At 45.8% G+C, this 25,345-nt stretch overlaps 1 protein-coding gene across 5 annotated transcripts in view; it reads left to right on the top strand.

Annotated features, from left to right (window-relative positions):
• The first annotated feature begins 50 nt into the window (after positions 1-50).
• Gli (carboxyl ester lipase-like protein Gli) overlaps positions 51-25,345 on the top strand; it is a 48,713-nt gene continuing 23,418 nt past the window's right edge. The window contains exons 1-12 of one of the 5 annotated variants that reach the window (XM_077703233.1): positions 51-699; positions 4,473-4,619; positions 5,569-5,719; positions 6,047-6,238; positions 8,451-8,650; positions 9,927-10,107; positions 11,765-11,955; positions 13,466-13,616; positions 15,029-15,191; positions 16,457-16,792; positions 20,121-20,189; positions 21,170-24,913. In XM_077703233.1, coding sequence (XP_077559359.1) covers positions 208-699; positions 4,473-4,619; positions 5,569-5,719; positions 6,047-6,238; positions 8,451-8,650; positions 9,927-10,107; positions 11,765-11,955; positions 13,466-13,616; positions 15,029-15,191; positions 16,457-16,792; positions 20,121-20,189; positions 21,170-21,254 — 2,358 coding nt within the window. In that variant the 5' untranslated portion in view covers positions 51-207 and the 3' untranslated portion in view covers positions 21,255-24,913. Of the gene's footprint in view, positions 700-4,472; positions 4,620-5,568; positions 5,720-6,046; positions 6,239-8,450; positions 8,651-9,926; positions 10,108-11,764; positions 11,956-13,465; positions 13,617-15,028; positions 15,192-16,456; positions 16,793-20,120; positions 20,190-21,169; positions 24,914-25,345 lie in introns of those variants that run through there. The other 4 variants (XM_077703234.1, XM_077703235.1, XM_077703237.1 and 1 more) reach the window with 4 other exon arrangements.

A 25,345-nucleotide genomic window follows, 5' to 3' on the forward strand; every position in this document is an offset into this window, starting at 1 on the left:
CATCGCTGGCGACGACAGCGGCGCTCCTTGGACAGGAAGGTAACTAAAAGTTGTTTACTGTCCCAAGAGGGCCGACGAGCGGGCTCAAAGTTCAAAACCGAAGCGTACGCGGAGGAACGGTTGCCGTGGTAGTAAAATCAGTTCCGCTTCGTCAGCCCTGTGCTCGCGGCAATGACCTGGCGTTGACGGTTCTGCTGGCTGCCGACGATGAGGCGCGGCGGCGGGGAGGTCGGTGCCGCCGCGCGGTCCGTCGCGCTTTTCCTCCTGTCCACGGTGATCGGGACCTGCCACGGCCAGCAATGGCAGAACACGCCTGCCCGACGGTACCCCGATCCGGCAACGCCGGACTTCTCGCCGCGGAACAGAGCTCCGCCTGGACCCACCCTGTACCGCGCGGACCTCCGACCGTCCGGGATATACGAGCAGACGGACGAATTTCACAAGTATAACGACGCGCGCTGCTCGATCCGGTCGACGACGACTCCGACCATGTTCAAAACCGTGAAAACAGTGGCCGGAGTGTTTCAGGGAAGGATCGTGTATCTGTGCGACCTGCCCGAGTTCACGCGTAGCGACCAGCGGCCGGTGTCGCAGGGCGGCATCGATCACACCAACGACCGGCTGAGCTACCCGTCCAGCGTAGTGGCCTACCTGGGCATTCCGTACGCCCAGCCGCCGCTAGGACACAACAGGTTTAGGGTAAGAGGACGCATCACGGCGTGACCGCGGCCATCGGTCGCGCTGCTGTTGCTGGCGATCGAGCGGTCAAGCGGTGGGTTTGGCCGGTTTGGCGCCGATTCATGGCGATGACTAATCGGCGGACAGCGCCTCCGGGCTTCCGGTGAAACCGCGCCCAGACGTATCGGGTGCAGTTTTTGCGTGCTTTGCTGCAGCCGGTAGGCGTACGTATGTGAAGTTTCCGAAGCAATCTGATCTGGCCGTGGTTTCATCACGGCCGACGCCCTTGAACAAAATCAAAACTACGCGCGACAACATGACCACGTGCTTTCCGACGGGCACGAATTTTTAAATTTCGGCTCAATTTTCAGTTGCTGCGTGCAGAAAAAGAAGGCAGAACAAATGAGTCAAGTTGCGAGGTTTGGTGCACGCACTTTCGTTTATTCTTATTTTACGAATTTCTCGGTTTAACAAACGAACAGACATTGGCACTCCGGAGCTAATAGTTTTCATCGATTGCTGGAACTCTTTACAAACTTCCCAGGCTTAACAATTAGCAGCTTTTACCAATAAATCTGATAATGTCATGTTTCAACTGTTATTGCTGCACCGTACTTTACATTTAAAAATTGGGAATAGTGGAAATCACCATTGCACGCAATTAAACACAAAGTAAAAATTCGCCAAGTCAGCACAGAGCAAGAAAACTAAACCATATTCACTCTTTTCCGTATTGGTTGCAAGCGTCACCACTGGCGATGCCAGCACTTAATTGCGTCAAAAGAATAATAATGAGTACCTGTGCTGTTAAAGGGACGCTATACTGAGCTGTAAATGTTGTGTAACTAGTGCGTAAAACACGTTTTGAGCCTTCTACTGATTTGCATGTATTTTTTTAACAAGAAAAGTGCATAACTACCGTGACAGATTACAATTTATAGTGCATATAACAGGTTCAAAGCTATTGTTCACTGATTTACACATATTTTTAACGAGAAAAGGGAAAAGCTATCGTGACAGATTAAAATTTATAGTGCGTAGGATGTGTTTAGTTTTTTTTTACATTTGCACATATTTTGTAATGAGAAAAGTTCATTAGAAGACGCTTTTTCTCTCGCACAAACCTCTTTACCTATGTGCTGCCGGCTTTAGCGCCACACTGGCACATGCGCTGAGCATAAAAGCACATTGCAAGCTTGTGTGATGTCATTACGGTAGTTGGCACGGCAGCCAAGAATGGCGTACAGTGCTTTCTGTTATGCCACTCATTACGGAGAAATGAAGGCTCTAGACTTCTTCTAAGTAGTCAAGTAATCGATTACATGGGTTAGATTGCACAGTGCAGGCTCAAATAACATTTCGACAAGTTCACTTCAGTGTCCCTTTAATAAAAACTTGTGTCATGTTGGTTTTTTGTTGGCTATAGCTGGTACCGTAATAATTTACCGGTGCTTTATTACGGGAAAAGCACTCCAGTATTGAAAGTATGGTAGATGCCAAACATGACAACCAACATTTAGCGAAATGGCTTTCCGTCGAGGGTGCAAGACTCCAGGTCACAGCAAAAGTTTCTGTCCCAAAATTGACTGGTTCTTCCCCTAATAAAATTGTGCAGAGCAAAGTGAACAAAATGATGGAAGGCACTTTTTTTTTGCATGGGACACAGGTAGTTTACGGCATTATTTTTATCTCAAATTGCCATAATTTGCAAGCTATTGCTATCTTTACGTGGTTTTGGGTCGGTTAGTTGTTGGTTCCCATGCTTTTGAAATGGCCACCTTTTCCCAACCACTGATTCACCATCGAAGGTAAAGCACAAAATGTGTATGAGTAAAAAAATTGCCTGCGCTGTAGCATTTCTAACACTAGTGATTAAAATGCACAAATGGCAATCGCCTGCGATATGCATATCTCTCGTTATTCTGTAAATGAAAAGATCGCAAAATATTTTGAACTAGGCTGAAATAATGTGGCACTAAGAGGATGATAATTACAACAGTAACCTTAAAAAGACATAAGAATTAGTGGGCCAGCACAAATCAAAACGTTGAAATCTGTTCACTAAAGCCGGCGCATTTCAGGGCCTGTCCAAAGACCAGGGATTTATGCCTTCTTATTGTGTTGCATTCATAAATAAATTGCAAATATGCATGAAAATAAAACAAGGGTAGAAAACAATCATTCATGTTCCCTTTTTTTTCATCACTTTCCTTTCCCTCCTTCACAAGGGGCGTATGAAACTGCCACATCCGAAAATTGGGGAGGTCAAGATTTGGTCGACTTAGACACACGTGTAGCACAGCTTAAACTTATCTCACTTTAATTCATTCATTTTGTGAGGGCAAAAAAATCTACTGTGGGTTTCATGAGCAGATCTAAGTCGAAAGAAGGAACATGATATATAAAAAATAAATTGTTGGGGTTATGTCCACAGACTCCCGCAGCACAAGCAGGCATGGCAGCAGGTTATGAAAGCACAGTTATAGGTTAAAGTTGGACTTGTCCTCGGGCTCCTCCTCATTACTCTCCTCGAAGCATAGGTTGCTGCTCACCTTGACCTTGTCGTTCTCCTCGTTGCACTTCCCATTACCGACCTCATCGTTCCGACACTAGAAGTTTAGGATTACCTTGGAAGTTTTGAACAGTACCATGTTTTTGTTCCTTAGCATTTAAAAGTGCTGGCAGCTGTTCACTTCAGTGTCATTAATGTGGCAGAAAGGAATAAAAAAGAGGAAGCTCTCAGTGTAGTAACAGGAAAAAAAAAAAGACAATTGCCTGTTGTGCAGCCCAACTGTAGTAAAATGCAGAAGAATGGGTTTCATCGCACGAAAGCTGTGCTGGCAATTGAGGCAGCTGTTAATGCCTGTTTTTTCTGTTGTTGTTTTGGTGGTGCTGGTGGTTTTTTTATAAACGTTCAATTCCTTGTGTTGTCCTGTCTGTCCTGAAAAACATGCACGCTTTTTCACGACTTGTCTAATTGAGGCATCAGCAATTCTGTGTTAAGCATTCCTCAGGAACCAGAGCTCTTGAGAAAAAGGACGCTTTTTTTTTTTTTTTTTGAATGAATTCAGGATTCTGTGTCTTGATGACCAAAAAAAAAAGTGCACCTGACCAAAAAAAAAACGCTAATTGAAATTTCATACATTTTTGCTTTACTATGCATACTGCTTATTCTAAAACTTGCAAAAAACATTACAGTATGTGTTCTTGCCAGTCTCATAGTAAGCATTGTTATTAGCCCTCGCTTATTATGCTCCATTTCAGCCTGCTACATTACACTGTGCCACCTTGATCACATTACTAATTACTGTAATAATGCTGGATAAAATTTTTCAAAGATAATCACTCAACCAGAAATTATAGTGCAGTGGCTGAAACTATGTGTTGGCTGCTCTCTTGTTTTCTCAGCCATGACTTGTTTGCTCAGCCATCACTAACCATTTCTCAAGGGCATCTGCACCATGAACTGAAACCTTAGCTGCTTTGGTCTTGCTCTTTCTGGGGTTCTCTTTCTTTCTTTTTTCTTTTTTTTTGTAATCTGGGGATCATATTTATTGTAATGCCACCTTGTTGAGTGTCTGTGGTGCTTGGTGCTTTCATTTATATGGTGTCCTTGATGTTTTCACTGCTTTCTGTTTGATTATAGGCCTTATTTTGTTTTTACTGTTTTATTAAAGTCCTGGCTGTCTTCTTTGTTGTCAGTTTTTTTTATATATATATACACGTATTTCCCTTGTTCCTTGATGTGCCCAGTACTATGATTTGAAAGAACGGGAGAAATTTTGTTTTCCCAGGAACCCCAGGCCCACCCACCGCTGGGAAACGTGCAAGCCCTGAATTTCCGGGACTCTTGCATACAGCACATAAACTACAAGGGCCAGCACAAGGGAGTACCCTCCACGAGCGAGGACTGCCTCTACCTCAACATTTACACACCCAATGTGAGAGTTCAGTTTGTCTATGAATAGAGCGCATGGCAAAGTCGGAGTGGAGTGTGCCGTATTGCTTGTTCAAATGGTTATCAAACTGTGGTGTGGCAACAGCGTAGCATCCTATATTTGCTCCCAAAATTTGAGACTGAAGCTGTCCTGCCGCCTGACAGTAGGTCAGCCCCGACTCTGCCTTCACAAAAGGCCGTTTGAATCCACCTCTGCATCGCATGTGAGTTATCATTACCTACAAATAGCCTGCCATTTATAAAACCTTGTTTTTGTTTTTCTCCGTGTGAATTTTGCCTGGCGAGCGCCAACATTGATACTCAAGACCAGTGGTTCTCAAATGGGGTCCACGGACCCCAGGGGGTCTGCGAGAGCATTTCAGGAGTTCGCCAAGCCTCCCTCAAAACTTTTCCCCCGCCATTCTTTTCTCGGTTTTTCCAGCACTTTCTTGCAATGCAAAAAGGTGGCTTCACTGCATTACATGTATGGTTCGTTTCTCCGCGTAGCACATATTTTAACATCTACTCTTTGCACAACATGCCACCTATGAGAAGAAAAAAAAAAAAAAAACAGACCCTCAAAGGCAGCATATAGGTGTTTAGAAGACATAGATTCAAGTACAAATTGTTTCACATTATAACACCCATAACATATGCTTCATTGTGGGGTCCCCCATCACTTTTGCAAGCCCAAAAAAAATGCCCCCGGTGCAGTCATGGCAGAGAACCACTGCTCAAGACTATTGGCAGCTACTCCAGAAAAAAAAGAAGAAAAAAAATAATATCAATCATTTAGGTTGCCTCTGATGTATTCTACTGTACAAATTATCAGTAAAATTGCCTGATCAATATAAAATAGTTTGAAGCGACATACTTGCCACACACATTTCTTCAGCTCCTGTGTGTACAAGGCAGCGTATTCGCTAACCACGGCCTTGTTCTACCATTTGCAGCTGGATGACGTGAACCACCGCTTTGCGGTCATGGTGCACATCCATGGCGGAGAGTTTGACCACGGCTCCGGCAACCTGTTTCCGGGCCACATGCTGGCGGCATCGCAAGAAGTGATCGTGGTCACCTTTAATTACCGCCTGGGCGCCCTGGGTGAGTCAAGTGGCCCCCACCTTTCCTAGGGTCACCTTTATGTAACTCGGAGACATGGGCAATGCAAAACATCCAAAGGCACAAGAGCAGCGCAATGCAAACGAAACTCTTCTGTTTTTAACTGGTTGGTCAACAACTTGGCTGTTCTACGTTTTCGGACACATCGACAATTACGCTGTCATCGCGCTTACGCTATTGTTTGCACACACACTCAAACCTGATGCGCCTTCTCTGGGATTGAAATTTGTAATGAATCTCTTCGACACACAACAGAATGAGGTGGTCCCCTAACCTACGCTCCGCACGTGGTTTGATATCCCCGACCAGGGTTCCTGGCGACCGGTGACGGGGCTTCACCGGGCAACTACGGCCTGCTGGACCAAGCGGCTGCCATCCAGTGGGTGCGAGACTTCATTGAGGGCTTCTCTGGAGACCCCACTCGCATCACCCTGTTTGGCCCCGGTGCTGGGGCGGCCAGTGCGGGGCTCCATCTGGTCCACCAGATGAACAAGCGCAATCGTGAGTCCCCGTTGAGAGCTTTTGCTAGAAGGGCTGAAGAACAACAGGGATGGTTGGTTGCTTCGTTCCTGTGCGGTTAATTATAAAACCGCTGGCCTCTCTACTCATCCTCTGGTTTAAGGCAATCTAAAATAATGCTTAGGCTCGGGCGTGGTAGATGTGTATGCATGGGTGAGCCCACATGTACTTTTGTGGGGCGTGGGGCCACTTGCTTATTATGAATGGACGCATGATTTCGTCGTTGTTTTCTTTACCTTGTTTCATGAGAAGTTAAGGGAGACTTGACTTGGTGGCTGTATAACAAAAGCTTGTATGAGTATATAGCTTTGTATAAGTATATCGCTTTGTATAAGTATATAGCTACACACGCACTGTGGTGTAGAAGGAGCTTAGCATCACACTTTGTGCATACGAAATCTCGGGGGCAGTGTAATAATAAAACTGCATTTACACCTTCCTGCTCACGCCTATTCAAATCGATAGTATAGGTGGTATTCACTGAGAAGTTTAGCTGTCAATTTCTTCGCTTGGCAACGCTGGAAACAGCCATGGACATGGCCGAAGCATCACGGAAATGGTGAGGCTTGTGCCACTGCGCCCGCATGCCGAAGAAACAAAAACACCGGCGTGCGTCGTCTGCTCCGTTTCAACCCGATTCTCAACGGTGGTGTCAACAGAGATGTTATTAATGGCACTCTCATTGGAGTCGAGGCATTACTTTGGGTTCGGTTGGGTAGAGTTTGGAACGTCCAACACGCATCGTGTGCTTAGCACGGACAAGCACCGCCATCCCGCCGAGCCTGTCGTAACCAGTGACCGCGTACTCACATTGTTGTGTGCGTGCATGCCTCGCCAGTGAATACAACCTATACTATTGACGCTTTTAAGCTCAAAATTTTGATGTCTTCCTGTTCAAATTTGGCGCTTTCCGAGTGAGCTCCGAGAGCTGGCGCCATCCACTGGGCAATAAAGACACTTACATCCTCTCTGCTTCCCCCCCCCCCGGCGCGCCGCGATTTTTAAAGCCACACAGGTGTCATGTGATGGGTGCTCGGATGATACCGAGACACTGTTGACATCGCGAGCTACGGGCTGCACCGCAGTTTTAGTGATATGATGATTCTACACTCGACCTTTTGGATGCCATTAGCAGCACTGACTCTGACAACAACTTTTTGTCATCGGATTTCAGCACCAAAAGCGACAGGTCGCCAAATTGGCCCAGAACCTGATACCCCTGTTCAATGCAAGCCCCAGAAAATGCAAAAGTATTGAAACTAAATTCTGTTATGAGCAAAAGAGAGTGGAGCAGAAAGCTAATGTTTTCTGCAATGCATTGGCCAATTTATGTTGCGAGGAACAGCTTTGCACAGTGGCACGGAACCCACCAGAGCTAACATTTTTTTTTTTTTTTTTTTGTAGGTCAAGAAATTTTACAGTTAGGTATTTTATATCTGCAAGAGTTTTGCACTAACAGTATATGTACAAAATGTATATCTGAAATTATTTGCGTAGTTTTACTCTGTGGAGCAACACTGGCGTTTTTGCTGATTTTTGTGTGTTTTTCCCAAAACTTTTATGTGCATCTTTTTTCCTCTTTTTTGTCAAATGAAAATTTCTGTTTGAAAGTATATCACCACTGCAAAGGACATTTACTCTTCTACAATTTGATACCATACACCTATATGTTGCATATTCCTTGCAACCAGGAAAAAAATTGCTTGCTAGACTACCCAAAATCACTGCTTTTCCTGTGGACTGGAAGTTGTTAAAGAAATGTTGAGGTCACTTTAAGACGGGGAAAATATTAACCATAGGAAATGTTGGCACTGCCTGGCTGCAAGAAGGGGTTGTCTCCCTAGCGTACAGATGTAATGAGCCAGGTGCACAAGCATAAAGGGGATGTTTATCATTCAAGAGTTGAACAAACATATGAAGAGGAGCTAAATTTGACAGGTTTTTAACACTTTCGTAAAGTACCTATGTATAATTAAGGAAAAATAAAGTTGTTTTGATTTTGATTTTGGATTTTGAAAATGCAGAATGTACTTTCATGTTGGCCTTAAAATGGTAGATAAAGCTCATTTGCATTTCAGTTTTTGATCTAGGAATGGGACAGGTGCCGTCCCTCGTTACTCGTTACACTTGAGACCCGGATTAAACGAAGGTGGGCCGTGGGTGACCACCAACGTCCCTTCCCCGTGCCGCCCAGTGGCCTTCCAGCGGGTGATAGCCGCGGGCGGGTCGGCGGTGGCCGAGTGGGCCCTGGACCAGGACCCCGTGCGCATGCGCAACATGAGCTGGCTGTACGGGGAGAAGGTGGGCTGCTTCGGGGACAGCACCTGGCGCCTGCTCGACTGCCTGCGCAGCAAGGGCAACAGCAGCTCCGAGTTCACCCTGGCCGTCGTCGAGGTGGGTGCAGGACGCGCACATTGCTGCTGGCCTCATCCGCAGGCCAGGCAGGCTGGGATTGCTTTCCGAGTGCAGCTTGCCAAAGGAGGGCAGCGGTCTGAGGACTGCAGGTGGACAAATGCCTGGATGTGTGTTTCTTCTGCCTTATTTATCCTTCTGTGTGCTGTGCTCACACTGCAAAACCAACTTTCAGAACAGCACAGTACAAGATTACAAAGATGAATTGAATGAAGATGCAAAGATGCCTGTCCTGTGTCCTCTTTCACACCATGTTCGTCATTCTGAGTTGTGTATTCTAACCAGGAAACTGTGCCAACTCGCCGTACTGCACGGAGCAAGAATGTATAGGAGAGGAAACGCCCATTGCGGCTGGCGCGATCGAGCAACCAGATAATGTCACAATGATAACTACGGCGACCTACGGAGCTCCGCAGCTGTAGCGGTGAACAATTTGACAGCGGCACCTGGTTGAATGTATTAAGAGCAATACTGTTGTTTGCAGCATTCGCCACAAGGCGTGAATCGCTATGCGCTCGAGCTGCTGCACGACACGGGGACAGAATGTGCGTTTATCTCAAACGTAGTGCGTGCGTGCAACATTGTCCCGCAACGTCGGTGATGCTGGCACTTTTCCGTGCACTGTCGCATAACTAATAAATTGGTCGGTGCACTCAACTCGCTTCCAGCACATCGCATACGAGATAAGGCCGTGCGTTTACAGGTTTTACATTTTTTTACATTTACAGGTTTGTATTTTGGGCTTGCTGCTCGCGCAAGATTGCTTACGCATTAAAAGAAAATGCCCCTTTTATTCGCTCGTACCGGCCCGTTTAGACTAGACAGAAAATTAATTGGAAGGCGGGCCCTTCAGCCAACGGAAGCGGAGAAGAGCGCACACACTCTCGCTTCAGCCACGAAATGTTTTGGCGGCCCGGCAAAATACTGACGCGATGCCGCGGCCGGGTTGGACTGGGCAGGCGCGAACAGAGCGCGCGCCGGCCGTGGCGATGACCGCGCACTTCGTTCGCTTGCCACCAGATGCCAGAAACTTGGCGTTCGCCAAGTGCTTGGGACGTTATCGGGCTGCCCCAGGAAGCTCAGTTTCCCCTCCTATTTTATTCTTGCTCCGTGCCGTACTGTCTGTTCTATTGCAAAGACCTCCACCCCATACACAGAGACTGCTCTGGTTGCTCGCAAAATGGCTTTTGCCGGCAGCCCTCCGGCCATGTTGCAATTTAACAGACAGTCACACGCCACTTGGTGTCTTTTGGCGCAGCCAACGGTGGGGCGGCTCCCCTGGGGGCCTGTGCTGGACCTGCACACCCGTTCGGACAGCATCGTGTCCGTGGCCCCGGAAGAGTATCTCCGCAACCTTGACCCGAGAGAGGCCAGCCTGTTTCACAACCAAGTGGCCTACATGACGGGCGTTACACGAGACGAGGCATCGCACATTGTCAGTGAGTAGCGATGCCTGTCCCTTGGTGCAAGCACTGGGCTTGTATGGCACTTTTTTTTTTTTTTTTTTTTCAAAAGGCTTACTTCTCGTTCTCCTGGCTGAAGCATTGTTATCACTTTTCAGTTCGGTTTACTTTGAAAATCAAAGAATGGAAGTAATTATCCTCCTGGCTGAAAGAATATTATCGCTTTTCTATTCAATTTAGTTCAGAAATCAAGGAATGAAACTAATCCCGTTGTTTCACTCAGTTTTAACATTTAAGTGTTGTGGAACAACAGCAGGGAGGGCATCCACTTGGGATTTATGGTAGGTGTAAATGCAGCACAGCCACAAATAGCTGTTGGGGTGCAAATGCAACGCCTGTTTGTGGCTCTGCTACATTTACATCTACTGTAGGATCCTGAATGGATGCCCTTACCAAAAGGATCGTCGATACCCTCTTTTGTTTGAGCACTCGTTCCCAGGATATTCCCAAAAGATCACCCGCCCCCTTGAAAACAGTGGTGTACAGAGTCCGAATTTGGGTCCACCTGCAACTTCCGTAAATGAAGACCAACACCACGTGGGAAGCAAAGGGCAAGAAAGTAAGCGCGAAGGTAGTCCGTTAAAAGAGCAAGGCGATAAGCACTAATGAAGGTCGGGCTGGGACACACTGCTGACTTCTGATTGCTGTCAAACCTCAATATAACGAATCACGCGGGGCTGCTCAAAATCGTTCGTTATTTCGGAATATCGCTGTAATAAAAAACTTGCGGTTATAAGCCAGTGCTCATACCTAGGAGTGAAAATGACGTATATGCGTGCAGGCAAGCAAACTCAAACCAAAGCGTTGCTTTCGCTTCAAAGCCGCTTTATTTGAAGAAATCAGTTATTTTCTTCTGGAGAGGGCAGCAATTCGCGCGAACTTCCCAGCAAGATTATTCGCAACAAAGAAATACCTGCCCGCACACATGAATAGCCTGAAGAACAACCGAGTCACCGACCGGCCACCAGCTGACACCCAAAGCAATGAGAGGGAAAAGGTTCAAAGGCGGCTAGACTGGCTAGACTACTGCACATTAAACTACAGCTTTATGGCGGCGCTAGCAATTAGCACTGAACATGGTGATGATGGTAGCTACTCCACTTGGGGGGAACACAGTCAGAAACGGCAGTTTCTGTTTCACACAAGAGTTGCAGCGCTGTTACTTTACCCAAATGCGTAACACTGATGTTCCTAGACTTAAGGAAAGAATAAATTACGCGTGTTATTCTGGAATATGCGCTATACTGAAATTCATAGTTCTGAAATATTTTTACATCGATAATATGGCAACCTGGCGGGTATTTCGAAAATGTTTGTAAATGTGAGAAATTCGTTAATGGGGGGTTCGTAGTGACGAGATTTGACTGTACTACTTCTGTAGAAAGCTACACGTGCAGATACTGAGCTGCGAAGTTTGTGGCACACCTGACACAGGACACACGTGAATGCCTCAATGCTATATAAAACAGCTCATAAAGCAAACAATGCTAGTGATATCAAGCTGTGCGTCACATGGTCTGACAACACCAGAATATCAATGTCTTTCCGAGAAAGGCTCAGTGTGGTGGACGGTGAAATAATAAGTGCCCCAGCGTGTCGGCACGGCTCACCAAGAAGTGCTGTAAATTTGCAGAGCAGGACACGGGGCTGAAGGAGAGGAACTACGCCATGACGCCCGAGGACTTCCGCATCCGGCTGGTGCGCTATGCGCGCCAGTTCAACTACACGCTCAACGAGGAGGCCGTGGTCAGCGCCCTGTCCTTCATGTACATGCCCTGGGGACACCAGGACAACCGTACCCTCCTCATGCGCGGATACGTGGATGTGAGTGCTTTAATTGTGCGACACGATGGAGGCACTCTGGAATGAAGTGAACGTTGGGCATGACAGCGTAAATCAGAACCGTGACCCTGTTCCTCCAAGATAAAATGATGGTCTGAAAACATGTTACATCGTTGCTGCAAGGCATTTACTCTTTGCAAAGTGGCAGGGGTTTCCCGGGGCTGGGGGGGGTGGGGGTGGGGAGGCCAGATAAACTATACAAACTTTTTTTTTTTTAGTCCGCTAGTTAAATAATAGACGTCGATTAACCAAATGCTCATCCTTTTGACATATGTTTCCCTTTTTTCTCTATATAGGCCTGGCAGGTGGTGTTTTCTATTTAATCTGAACAAACATTTTTTTGGAAATTCAGTTTTATCGAAAATTGTCAGTATTCAGTTTTTAAATGTCTGACCAGGTTTCAATGTATAAGGACATTTTAAAACTTGTTGCCTGGGCCAATGACGAGATTTAAGTTTTTGAAACATTGTTTAGGAAGTACACGAATTATGCAGCACTTATAAAGCGGGCATCGGTTGTTTTTTGATGCTCACAATTTATTAAAATGCCAGGATTAATTTCCGTAGCCTCACCAAATTGCCAATTTTAACTGTAGACGTTGAAAGAGCTTCTTCGAAGGTCTGAGTTGTAAACAAAGAACGGCCCCAAATCTCCCAAAACGGCCCAAACGTGGTATTTCACCCCTTTTGTTGGGGCTTGACCAAACTGCCCAGGCATTTAACGAGCAAAATTTAGAGATTCAGGGGGGGGGGGGTCCAGAAAAACTAGGGGGGTCTACACACCCCTTAGGGAAATCACTGTAAAGAGGTATGGTGGGTCACGTTTCTTTCAGAGAGGCGTGTATGACATGACAAAGGCTTGCAACCTACTTGCAGCCTGACTGTTGCAATACAGGACATCATGTGCACGTTGTGCTGTGCTCTGTTGTGGCGAAAAAGGGTACTTTGCACAAAAGATACTTGTCTTTTCACCTTGCTTGACAACGCTGTAAACCTGCTGTTCTTTGAGAGCAGATGCGTTAATGATTCCACCTCATCGCAGAATAAGCGAGGAAACGTGCGTTGCACAGGACGCCACTTGCATTAAAATGCACCAATCTCTCGATGAGCAAAGCTAAGAGTTCGTTCAGTTCTCGAAGCGGCAACAGCAAAATGCACGGCAACCTTAGCAGCAGCTTGTAGGATTTCTAACTTGCCATCTTCTTGGGCAAGTGGGATGCACTTGTGGAATGGCTCAGGCGTGAAAGCCGGAGCTGCAACTTAAGTGCATTTCTGGCCATATGCTACTATTCTCCACTGTGAAAAATATCATTGAGGTAGTAATATCTGAAATTGGCCCCTAATAAATAACTCAATTCACATAGCTACATCAAAAATCAAGAACTTTTTTTTTTTTACACATTGTGCTAGTGTTAACACCGTTGAAAATTTTCTTTATGAAAACCGTTGTTGCCATCAAAGGGCTGAGTTTTGGAGGCCGTGGGTATGTGCAGATGCTGTCGGACTCTTACTTTGTGGCCCCCCACGACAAGATGATGAAGCTGCTGCTGGAGAAGGGCTTCCGCGTGTATGCCTACGTGGTGAACTACACCCTCGACAGCTACCCCAAGCAGCAGTACCTCAGGCGCACCTACCACTGGGATGGTGAGACTCCAGTGCTGTCCGCCTGTTTCTAAAATGGCCGAGGGGGAGGGGGGGATTACAATGCATCGCGATCATAGCTGTGCACCGCAACACAAACAAGGCTCGAACAGGAACAGGGTGGGTTTCAGAGCTCCCATCTTTGTGGGTTGTAGCATCAACTTGCCTGAGTGACTATAACTCTGTCGTCCCCATTTATGTAGCTCAATTTCATGCTGTTTTCACATAGAACCAGTCACACGTAATCACAGCATGCCAGGCCAGGTTGTATGTTGAATGGCTCTTTTAAAGGTCAGTAGTGCTCTGAGATTGCTATCGGAAATCGGCAACATTTATTAAAAAGACACAAAAATGAGTTTTAAACATTGCTTGCCTGCTTTATTGGATTAAAAATCTATGATGCCTGGGCCATGTTTCGAGTTTTTTCAGCCAGTTTACGTGCATATTCTTGCGAGAAAGGTACACTAAACAGTGTTGTTTCTTTTGCATCATACTTCAAACCGATTTGCTGACGTTGGTTGTGACAGTACCCTATCAAGTGTGATGGGTTAAATTTGGGTGGTTGCAAGCATGCTTGCAACCTGTGCATGAACAAACAAAATGTCAGCGTTAATGGAGAAATTGAAGAAAATCAAAATTTGGGAGGCTGAGCAGAAACCACATTGGAAAAGAAGTACGATGTCTTTACAGCTGTTGCTGGTTTGCCGGCCGCAAAAAACACATGGAGTTTTCTGTTCTGTCATGCATTGCAGATGAGCTAAAGTTTTAGACATCTGTGATGTAGTAAAACAATGAATTATATGGGCTAAACTATGCAATACAGCCACAGATAAGGCTTCAACAAATTGCTTCACTGTCCCTGAGTGAGTTACTTTTTAGTGAAAGCTGTGCAGGCATTCAGACAACTTTTATTTACACCTTTTCGAAGCTAATCTGTGGTTTCTAGGTAGGAATTTTACATGGCACCTTGGGAACAGCACTGCAAGACTTGAACCAAGACATAAACCAAAATCTTTGGTCCAAGTCTTGCCACACTCTTTCCCAAGGTGTCATGTGTACCCAACTAGCCCAACGTCAAGCTTCAGGAATTTCACAGTCTGTGAGAGCAAGAAACGCTTCACTTAGTTTTTTGTTGATACAATCACATGTTATTGTTACCTTACTCAGTTTGGTTTCCAGCAACAACAAAAAAAAGCGTATTTAGTTATTGCCTCTTTCCTACTGCTGCCTTAAACAATGTGCCTACATCTGCAACTTTAAAGAAGAATGAAAACTGAATGTTGCTGCTTACAATGCATTTCCCCCAAACCTTCTCAAATCATAAAGGAGCATGCATGCCTGGCCGCTTCTTTTTTCATTGCTGGAATGGAAGTGGCTATGAGAGATGGTAGTGATGATGTTTGCCTGGCTTGCAGCAATACCGCACAGCATGGTTGACCTGATGGTGTCTGGCGCTCCCTTTATGGACCCCAAGTTCTACCCTGAAAGCCTGGAGCTCGATGGAATACTTTGGAGCGAAGGAGATCGCAACATGAGCCAGCTCTTCATGCAGGCATGGGCAAACTTTGCAAAAAGCGGGTAAGTCCATGTTGATTGATTTATTGTAGGGTTTAACGCGCCGACGCAACGCAGGCGATGAAGCGCGCCGTAGGGGAGGGCTCCGGATTAATTTTGACCACCTGGGGATCTTTAACGTGCGCCAAAATCTCGTAGACACGGGCGTTTTTGCTTTTTGCCTCCATCAGAAAAGCGGCCGCGTAAGTCCATGTTGTAAGTCCATCTTGTTGCTCTTCAGGAGAAATTGCAGTACGAAACATGCTGATGCATCTGCCATAATTTTGGAAGTGGGAGTTGCAAACCTTCTCAAGAGTACAGGGTAGAAGTAGATGCAGGAGCACAAAACGATTGTACAAAACGTGGCAATGCCTTTGGTTGATAGTAACTGCAAAGGTCACATTAGCTGTCCTGTGTGGTTAGGTGTTAGGTAAATGCACCTGCTAGTTCAACCAATGGCTTAGACGTGAATTTTTCGGACAGGGTTAGGGCAAGTAGTTTTTGGAATTAAAACTTTGAATTATTCAGTCTGCCATTATTATATTCAAATTCAAATTTAAACGTTCATAAATCTATTAATTCCTACAAAAAAAAAAACAGGGCATAAAACCGCCCACGTACACAACATCCTACTGATGTTAAAGGAGTACTGACACGAAGTTTGAAAGCTCAGATAACTTCCTTTGTATATGGTGATACCCCTTCGGAAGTTTAAACCGTAACCATTCAGGAGAACATATTTTAGATCAATTTTAATCCTTGCGCGCACGAGAAAACTCATCTGTGCCATCAAGCAAGCTCATGATGTCATCTGCGCTTCTACTGAAGTCAGGGCTCTCGTGACGTATCGAGGCAGCCGCGTTGCTGTTGGCGCATGCTTTTCCACCTTGTGCATCACGTCACAGTTTTTGGGACTGACGTCACGTGTGACTACGCACGTGCAAGCCAAGGCATTGGCTCTGGTTTGACGAGAACAGTGACGTCAAATGTGCCTTCCTGTCATGGCGGCCGCCTTGGTGATTGCTTCTCTGAAACCGAAACTGGCACAAATAAATGGAACTGTAAGTAATTATTTATGCTGCGTTCGACAATCTAATGTTCCATTCTGTGATTACCTAATGGGCTTGTAAGGCACCTATAGCCGCAAAAAACCTCAACACAGAAATTGTGTGTCAGTACTCCTTTAAGACCTTGATGCTAAGGGGCAGTAAGACATTAAATTTGAGAATTTAGGAAACAGGTGATGGCCATCGTCGTCTTCTCCTTCCCTTCCCCCTCTTACACTACAGGGACCCCACGGCCGGTAGCTCGCTGTTTGGCAGCATCCGGTGGGAGCCCGCCACGCAGAACCTACTGCAGTACCTGTGCGTGAACGGCACGTACTACGAGGCGCTCAACGCGTCCAGCTTCCTGCTGCATGACTACCGGCAGAAGGAGAGCCAGTTCTGGAATGCCTACCTGCCTGAGCTGGCCTTGCGGCCCCCGCCCACATGGCCCCCCTGGGAGGAGCCCCTGCTCAGGGAGAACCGGCTCGTCACGGCCTCCCTGTGGGGCGTCACCGCGGCCGCCTGCCTCTTCCTCATCCTGGCCGTGGCCGCCTGCTGCTGCTACTGCAAGGCTGCCAGGTACGGCCAGGCCTGACCACCCTCCACGCAGCCCTCATCCTCCTCCTCCTCCTCCTCTTCGATGCACGAGTGATCGGCATGCCTCCTCCCTACTGCCACGATGCACTGCCGTTTATGTGTCTTGTCTTGTCTCGCCTGCCCTTGTGGTTGTCTTCTCCAGGGCCGTATCCAGGAAGTTTTTTTAGCAGGCGTTTTATAGCTTGTATTCACTGGCGAGGCACACATGCAGGCAACCATGTGAGTGCGCCGTCACTGGTTACGTCAGGCTACGCGGGATGGCGGTACTTGTCCGTGCTAAGCACATGATTTGTGTTGGACATTCCAAACTCTACCCCACCGAACACAAAGTGATGCCTCGAGTCCAATGTGAGTGCGATTAATAACATCTCTGTTGACACCATTGTTGAGAATCGGGTTGAAACGGAACATACGACCCATGCCGGTGTTCTTTTTTTCTTCGCCGCGCGGGCCAGTGGCACAAGCCGCACCATGTCTGTGGTGCAGCGGCCATATCCGTGGTCATTTCTAGTGTTGCCAACTGAAGAAATTGACAGCTAAACTTTTCAATTAATACCACCTCTTGTGATGCTCTTCAAAAAGGAAAAGGTTTGGGCATGTTGGTTCATCGTTGCACAGTACACATAGTGCAGTGACGAGAAGAAACAGGGCAAAAATGGGATCGTCTTTACCGGGTTCCTTGTCGTTACTGCACTACGTTTACTGTGTCGCTGTGACGGCTGTGATTAGGTTATAGGGGTAATTTCTATCAATGCACCGAAGAGTGGGGTTGCTGTCAGTATTGAGGCGAGTACTGTCCCCTTCTATTGACGCCTTCTAACAGTAAGCCTACGTTTGCTGCTGTTGCAGCTTCGATGCAGAGTCATGAAAACTGGCCGTACTCCTTATTTTATGTTTGGCATTTTGCATTATGTAAATCCTGCTTTGAGTGGTACTTCTGCAGTCCTCATAAACAGCTGCCTGCCGCCCTCAGTATAGGGATGAGTGAATGAAAGCACTCCAGCTACACACACATCACAAACGGGCCTTGCAGTGGTTTTCTACAGGGCAACGTAACAGGCCAACAACAGAATCTGCAACAGCTTCCCACGTAGTAATGCAATGCGTCACTACAAATGACTTGCACACGCTTCCAAACGGGTTTTCAGGGGCCAACACAAGCTGTGCAAGAGGTATCCACAAGGTAGTGTGACAGGTCCCCTCTAGGTCTCTAAGAGAGAGAGAGAGAAGGAACTTTATTTAAGCCCAAAATGGTAGAAAAAAGGGGGCGACAGGGAGGAAGTCACCTGGCCTTCCCCGTCAGATGGCGGCCATGAGCCCGTGGGCCCAAGTGGCATCCTCTGCCAGTTAGACGAGTAATTGCTGTGAGTCAGGGTGAGAGCTGATCAAGGTGGCCTCCCATTGCTCTTGAGTTCTTGCCTGTTTGGGAGGTTGTTAGAAAAGGATCTCCGACTTTGAGGGGAGCAGGCAAGGCCTCTCGGGGGGATGTAGACGTAGACTGCATCAGCAGCTTGCTGCAGCCTTTCCTCCAGGTCCCCGTCACTGCTACCAGTCGCCCAGATAGTAATATCATCTGCGTAGAGGCTATGTTGGATTGCCGGGATAGCCTCTAGGAGTGAAGGCAGCTTAATCATGGCGACGTTGAAGATGAAGAGCGACAGTACGGATCCCTGTGGTGTGCCCTGACTCCCCGTATGTATGAGCTCCGATTCCAATCGTCCCATGGTGAGATGCGCCGTGCGATGAGACAGAGTCTTTGAAGACTCAGGTACGTTGCCAGGGGCGGCCAGACAGCTGTTGCGGCTGTTGTAACAAATTTCTGCTGTCTCTGCTTACACAGGGATCGTCTTGAAACATAAAGATCTTAAAAACTTATCTGGTGCTGTATTTTAAGTGTGGAAGGGGGGTGGTGAACCTTGAAACAACTTCTCTGGATACGGCCCATCGTCCTCCTGCCTTGTGGTGTGGAAGCACCCTGCCTGTATTTTTGTATTGTTTGTATAAAGCCATCCGGGGTGATAAACCAGTTAGTCTTTGAGCACTGCAAGGCTGCACTCACCGACCGGCACAGGTGATTAGCAGGGATTGTGTTTGGAACAATCAGTAGCAAGGCCCATTGCATTTTGGCAGTCCGTAATGTGCGTTTATGATGGAGCATACAGCACCTTTTGTCAGTAGAGACTTCACTCAATGCAGTTCACATGCTATGCCGGTCTGGCTTGGCTTGGCTATCCAGCATATTCATGTGTATGGGCTACAAGCTCAGTCTACAGGCACAGTTTGCATTTAAACTTTTAAGGGCTGTAAGATCTCCTGCGTTGAAATGCATTCTCTCTATCATACATTTTGCTGTTTCTAAAAAGAACAGCAATGTTCCAAGCTTCACGCTAATCTCTGTCCTAGGCAGTGTTAAGTTTACTCTTACTTGTTGCTATTGACAGCATGTTGAAAAAACAACGCTATGGCAATTTAACAAGAATATCCCGAGGCTTACAGTATCTCTTGCTCATTCTTGTACTTGTTTTCTTTATATGTTTTGAGCTCCACTTGCTGCTTTCATTGCTGTATGTGTGTATGTGACTGTAATGGCATGTAGGCAAACATTTTGGGGGATGGTGCACCATTCTAGCCGCCTTTTTTTTTCCTGCAGTCTCTTGACCTTTTTTGCTGGTGGATGTCTCAAAAGATGGAGCTCATTTGAGCAGCTTGGCTCACAAGGTTCAGGTTGAACTAACAGTTCAAAAGAGCACAAGAATGGGGACAGGAGCACTTGCGCATGAATGGTGGGCTTGTGCCTGTCTCGTTTTCTTTTATTTTTGTGCCTGCTGCACTTGGTGTCTCTTAGAAACGTCGGCTAAAACCATAATTTGCCCGTTCATAGGTTTAGGATCTCGAACTGAACTGGTGTTGGGCCTAGAGTGTTAGTGAAGTGGCTTTTATTTTTTCTACCTCCCAATGCTCATTCACTATTGCCCGTTGCTTTCTCCTGCAGCATTTGCCTGCACGCTAAGTTTCTAGGCGAGTACACTGCGCAGGCAGTTGTCACCCAAAGCTGCTTTGCTACCCATGTGCAAGGAACGCATGTTGTGGCATTTGTACCCTAATTAGTTTGTGATGACTTTTTTTCGTAGACCACTACAAAGCCCCAAAGTGTACTTGTTTTTTGTAAGTTTTGAGTGACGTGCTAGCTAAGATTGGTCATAGGTCACAGGGTCAGCCATGAATCAATTGACCTTGCCGCTGAGACTCAAAGCAAAAGAAAGATGGTGGATAAGAGCTTTACGCCACTGTGACGTTACTTTTGAAACAGCCGCCATCTGGTCGACGAGGACGATATTCCGCATGCCTCAATGCATTCCCTGACGGAGAGCACCTCCAGGTGAGTCCATCCAGGGGTCTGAGTCGGGGCCACGGCATCATCAGCCAAATACACTGCCACACATTATGCTACGAGAACTACCACATTCGTGTTCCTTGAGGGGGGAGACCGTGTGCACTTCCATGCATGAATTGTGCGTGCATGTGTGCCATGCTCTGTGTGTCCAGGAAATTTCTGCATTCTGCACGTACTCCTTGCATTGTGGATGATGCATCGGGCCTGCTGTTGGGCTGAATGAAATGTCAGTGCAGTGTCTTGCTCGTTGAATTCACGACTTCCCTGCAAAACGGAGCATGCATATCATGTTTGAGTGTATTATGTTTGCCTGCTGCATGCAACTGTAGCAGAACGCCGTTTTGCTCTGGGAATAGTAACAGCATTGCTTTTAACGTGTTTTGTACTGACTGACCTAAAAAAGTGCAGTCACGTACAGTAAAGAATATTTGCAGCCAGGGTTGTGCCAAGTAAGCCTAAACATTCACGACGGTGCAGCGACCTGTTGTCACGTGATCTGGTGCATGTACATCCGACTGTTTTTCTGTAATTCCTGAATGCGATTGTACTGTCTAGTTGTTTGCACATATGTTTATGTGAAAACGGTGCTGCTTGGACAACAGCATTATTAGTGCTTCTTCTTCTCCTCCTCCTCCTCCTCCACCTCCTTTTCTTCTCCTTCCTCCTCCTCCTTGGCCTCCCCCTCCTCCTCTTTCTTCTCTTCTTCTCCCTCCTCCTCCTTTGCCTCCTCTTTCTCCTCATCTTCTCCTCCACTTCCTCCTACTCCTCCTCCTCTTCTTCTGCTTCTTCTTCTTCCTTTTATCTTTCTTTCTTTTTTTAATGCAACATATCACAGTGCAAGCTCACTGTGCTAGCTGCTGCAAGTGTTCGAAAGATACCCGTCTTCCAGTAGCGCATTACCTTGTTGCATGTGAAAACACCTGATGCAGCCTGGCATTTCGAGACCTATTTCACGCCTTTTGCAGCATACGAAGAATGGAGTACAAAAACAAATATGCGTCGTCGGAGGATCAAGGAGAGCTGAGGTCGCTCAAGAACACCAGTGTGTGACTGCTGTCCCATCTCGCATAGGGTAGTATGCCCCGGTGTTTGGGCGTTGTACACGCTGGCAGACTATGCCCCTCAGTGGGACACCTGTGCTTTCTTGTGGGTGGTTTCTTCGTCGAGTATTGAGGCTGACTGCCCCTTTCATCCGAACACACAGCCAGGTGAAGCTACCAAGCCAGTCGAGAGCGGGAGTCAGGAGGAATCCCTGAAGTGGGCTGCAACACTGTCTCCCCCCACCCGAGGGCAGCATTGTGTCAGGCCATGAAGGCCGCACGATTTCTGCGAGCACAGTGGACAGTGAGATAGTGTTGCCTGCAACAGTAGTCAAGCCCAGTGCCTTCCTTCGCTCACGCCGGTTCTACAGGTTGGGATTTTCTAGCTTTGTGCCCAGTTTTTGAGAAGCTGATGCGCGTGTAAGGTTGGTATCACCTGTCCGAATATGGGATGTCTGTGTATCGCAGCTGTACCTGTGACTGTAGTTAATTCCACCAACCACGATACGTCTGATAACTGCCTCCAATAGAAAGTGCGGATATCACTGCCTTTTGTGGTGAAAAGACTGTCAGAATGAAATAGGCGATCAAAATAGGTGCAGTTCCTTTTTTTTCTTTAATCGACAATTCTGTTACAGTTTTATGCGGAGTGTTGAGTTGTTACCGCAATTATGAACATTTTGAAACTCGGTCCCATCCAAACTTCCCAGCGATTCGCATTTGGATTTTGCACAAAGGTCACATTTTACAGCCTATTTTAAGACCGAGATCGACACGACTTTGCTTACAGTGTTGTTTTGAAATGAGTAAGGAGCAGCAGTCAAAGTGACCTTTCTACCATCTGTTCGAACAATTGTACCCACCATTAGCACAAAAACAGAATGCTTGGTGTTGGTCCACAAGCATAGAACAAGCTAGTGAAGCATTTTGTTTTGGCGTGATAGGTAATGCCACTGCTTTTTCCCCCGCTTTTATTTGAAACATTCAGGCAAGCGTAGCTGCCCATTGTGGTTTCAAACACAGTGCCAGCTTTGTGCAGCCTTCAGGCGGGAACAAGTGAGTGGTTTGGGCACAGTCAATGTTTGTTAGCGTTTGTAATAGTAATGCAACACCCTGTATGCCATCATTACCTGAAGATTTCAAAAACAATCTGCACAGCGTCTTTTGATGCTAGATTTGAGCTGAATGCTCAGTATGCAAAATAGGCATCATTCCGTGACTTGTTCTCATTCATACCAAATAGTCAGGTGATCAGTGAATGAATGCCTAAGAAGAGAGAGCTGGTTTTCTCTCTACAAGGTTTTTCGCTGTGTAAAATAATGCTTGCAGTGCAATTTTCAGCCGTTTACAACGAAATTCATGTTTATCGTCACACTCTGTCTTCGCACCACATCACACCAGAAAGGCCCACAGCAGTCTACATACCATCTGTGACATTTTTCGTGTGGCCGACCGTTTTCATATCTTGAGCAGTTTCAATTTTCATCTAGTGTACATATATGTCATTGTGTGCAATTACATTTTAGGAGTTTCCACAATCTAGGTCAAGGTTTCTGCGCTATTTAAAAGGTTTTTTTATATTGCCTGGGACGGGCGGCTTGACTTGGGAAAAGTAGTGGGCATAGCTTTTTACAAACTGTAAATGAAAGTGTCGAGAGAGCACAAACTTGCCAGTTTGAACAAACTTGAAAGATGGTGCGTCCGCCCACACACCACATGCTAGGAATGACAGGTCGAGTGTAAATAAGTAAGGGAAGCCTTTGCAACCAAGTTGAATTCTTTGCAGCAACACAGGAAGCTGGCTGGTTGACACGGCTTCATTATCTAATAGCGCGAACAAAGATGGAGAAAGACACGCAACAAAGGCTTACTAAGAATTGAGAGGTTTATTGAAGATAGCTCATAAATATTCAAAGCAAAAACATTTTTTCAAGGTAAAAAGGAAGCATAGTTTAGTTTAAAATAGTCAGCGTTCTGGAATGCTGAAAAGTAGTAATTCTCTCATAACACATGCTAACTAAACCGCTGTTTTGATAACAGTCGGCGACCAAACGTGGAAAAAGCAATTTGGTAGACACTGTTGGTCAGATGAGTCTATATGTCACCCACCATTAAAATTGGTTTTCAGTGTTTTTACTCTTTGAGCTGTTATTCGCTCTGGTGTAAAAGTGTAAAGGCTGTGGAATTTATAGTGGCAACTGCCGTACATAGCAGGACATTTCTCTCTCCAACGGCGAGTTTAACGCTACGTTGCATGCTTTCTGTTGTTGCTGAAATGAGAATCATCATTCCATACTTGACCTGGCAGCTTTTTTAATTTCTTACCTTTCATGATTTTGCACGTTTAGTGCCATGTTTTCACTGCTTCTGATCTCAATGTACTTTCTTGTTTATCCTTAAAATTGTGGCGTTCAAATGATGCTGCTCTCAGTTAAACAGTGTTTAAAGACTACTGAAAGTGGTCGGGCAAATTCGCAAAAAGATAACAGATCAGAGACCAGTGTTGTACTTTTCTGCGCCACGTTTTGAAAGATGGCCTCACTTAATGTTCTCTGGAACAGTGGTGATGCTGGATTGCTAGATAAACAATAAATTTCGTCCGAGACGCTTAAAAACATTTTTACAGCCTAAGTTGTACTATCTGTAGAATTTTATCGTTTGTATAGCAACCCATGGTACTCCAGAGACTGCCTACAGTACGATTTAGAACTCGAAGTAATGAATTAATTATGGCGCTTGTGAGCTTTCCTTGAGCTGGGTGTAGTAAGCCTTTTTATGCGCCTTTTAATGCACTCTCAACTGGAAGTATGTTGTGTGCATTTTGTGCATTTTCAGTCATTCTCTTTCCACATGCTTAATTGCTGTTTGAGAATTGATATTGTTTATTGCTTTGTCTTTTCATTCTTAATAATGAAATGCTGATGTCCAGTTGAAATTATAGCGAACGGTTTTACATGCCTACGAAAACCGAGGTACAGAACATTTTTGGAACATACTCCATTTGAATACAAGCCACCTCTCACAATTTTGTGGTGCTTTTTTTTACACATGTGAAGCTCATATACTGATTTTTATTTTATTTTATTTTTTGTTGGTTGCACTGTGTAGTAACATTGTGTGTTTTTTTTTTTTTTTTTTAATATTGAATGATATTTGATGCATCATATGGGGCGTACTTGGCAGTGTGCTGTTCTTATGATGCATGCTGTAGATGCTTGTCATAAAACCGGTGAGGTGACCTACAACTCCACAGAATAGCCACTTTCTTTATCTGTGTGCATTCCGTTTCTCACACTGCCATGTGTTTTGCCAATGTTATTGTTTTTTTACTGAGCTAAGCAATGGTCCACATCACAGTCATGTGTAAAGACACAGAACAAAACTCGGTCACCAAGTGCTGTGCAGTCATTTCTTCTGCTCCGATCTCCGTCCATACCAGAGTCCGTCCATGAACACAACGGTCGGGCGAGTGGTTTTCAAGTGTTCTGTGTGTATGTTAGTGCTGCCTATCTCTATGAAATCTTTGTTATGCGAATGGCATATTTACATCTTGCATATTACACAGAGGGCTGCTTACAGTATCATTTGTACAGCACACTTGAACATTTTGAACTGTTGACTTTTTAATTGAAGCTGTATTACAGCAAATAAACATTTTTTGTCTCTTTTTTTCTGTGTACAGCCATGCTTTTGCTTGATTCTTTGTGCATAGTGCTTTAGGAAAAATGACTATGCAAATGAGCCAATGTGAGGCAGCACTCTATTCGAGCATGACTGACTGTTGCAGCCCTTGTAGGATTGAACAAGTCTTCCCCCATGAACGTGCATCTTAAAAAGCACTTTCATTAGCATGAGTTCCGAGCATGTGAGGGCGTTGTCAGGTGCATTGAAGTAAGGAATCCAGGTTTCGAGACTTGCAGATAAATTTATAAATATTGACCCACGTTGTGACTTGGCTTAATTTTAAAAAGGAAACTTTGTTTTATTGACTGTAGCAAAACGAAATCTACAAGATGTCCAGTGCGTTTTTTTTTACCCATGTTTAATTTAACTTTGCATCACCTCAATTAATCAACTTTAGATACGATTTTTGAAGTTAAT

The sequence above is a fragment of the Haemaphysalis longicornis genome, unplaced genomic scaffold, assembly GCF_048455015.1.
Source record: "Haemaphysalis longicornis isolate Haplotype H1 unplaced genomic scaffold, Haemaphysalis longicornis Haplotype H1 scaffold_3, whole genome shotgun sequence".
NCBI classification, from domain to species: domain Eukaryota; kingdom Metazoa; phylum Arthropoda; class Arachnida; order Ixodida; family Ixodidae; genus Haemaphysalis; species Haemaphysalis longicornis.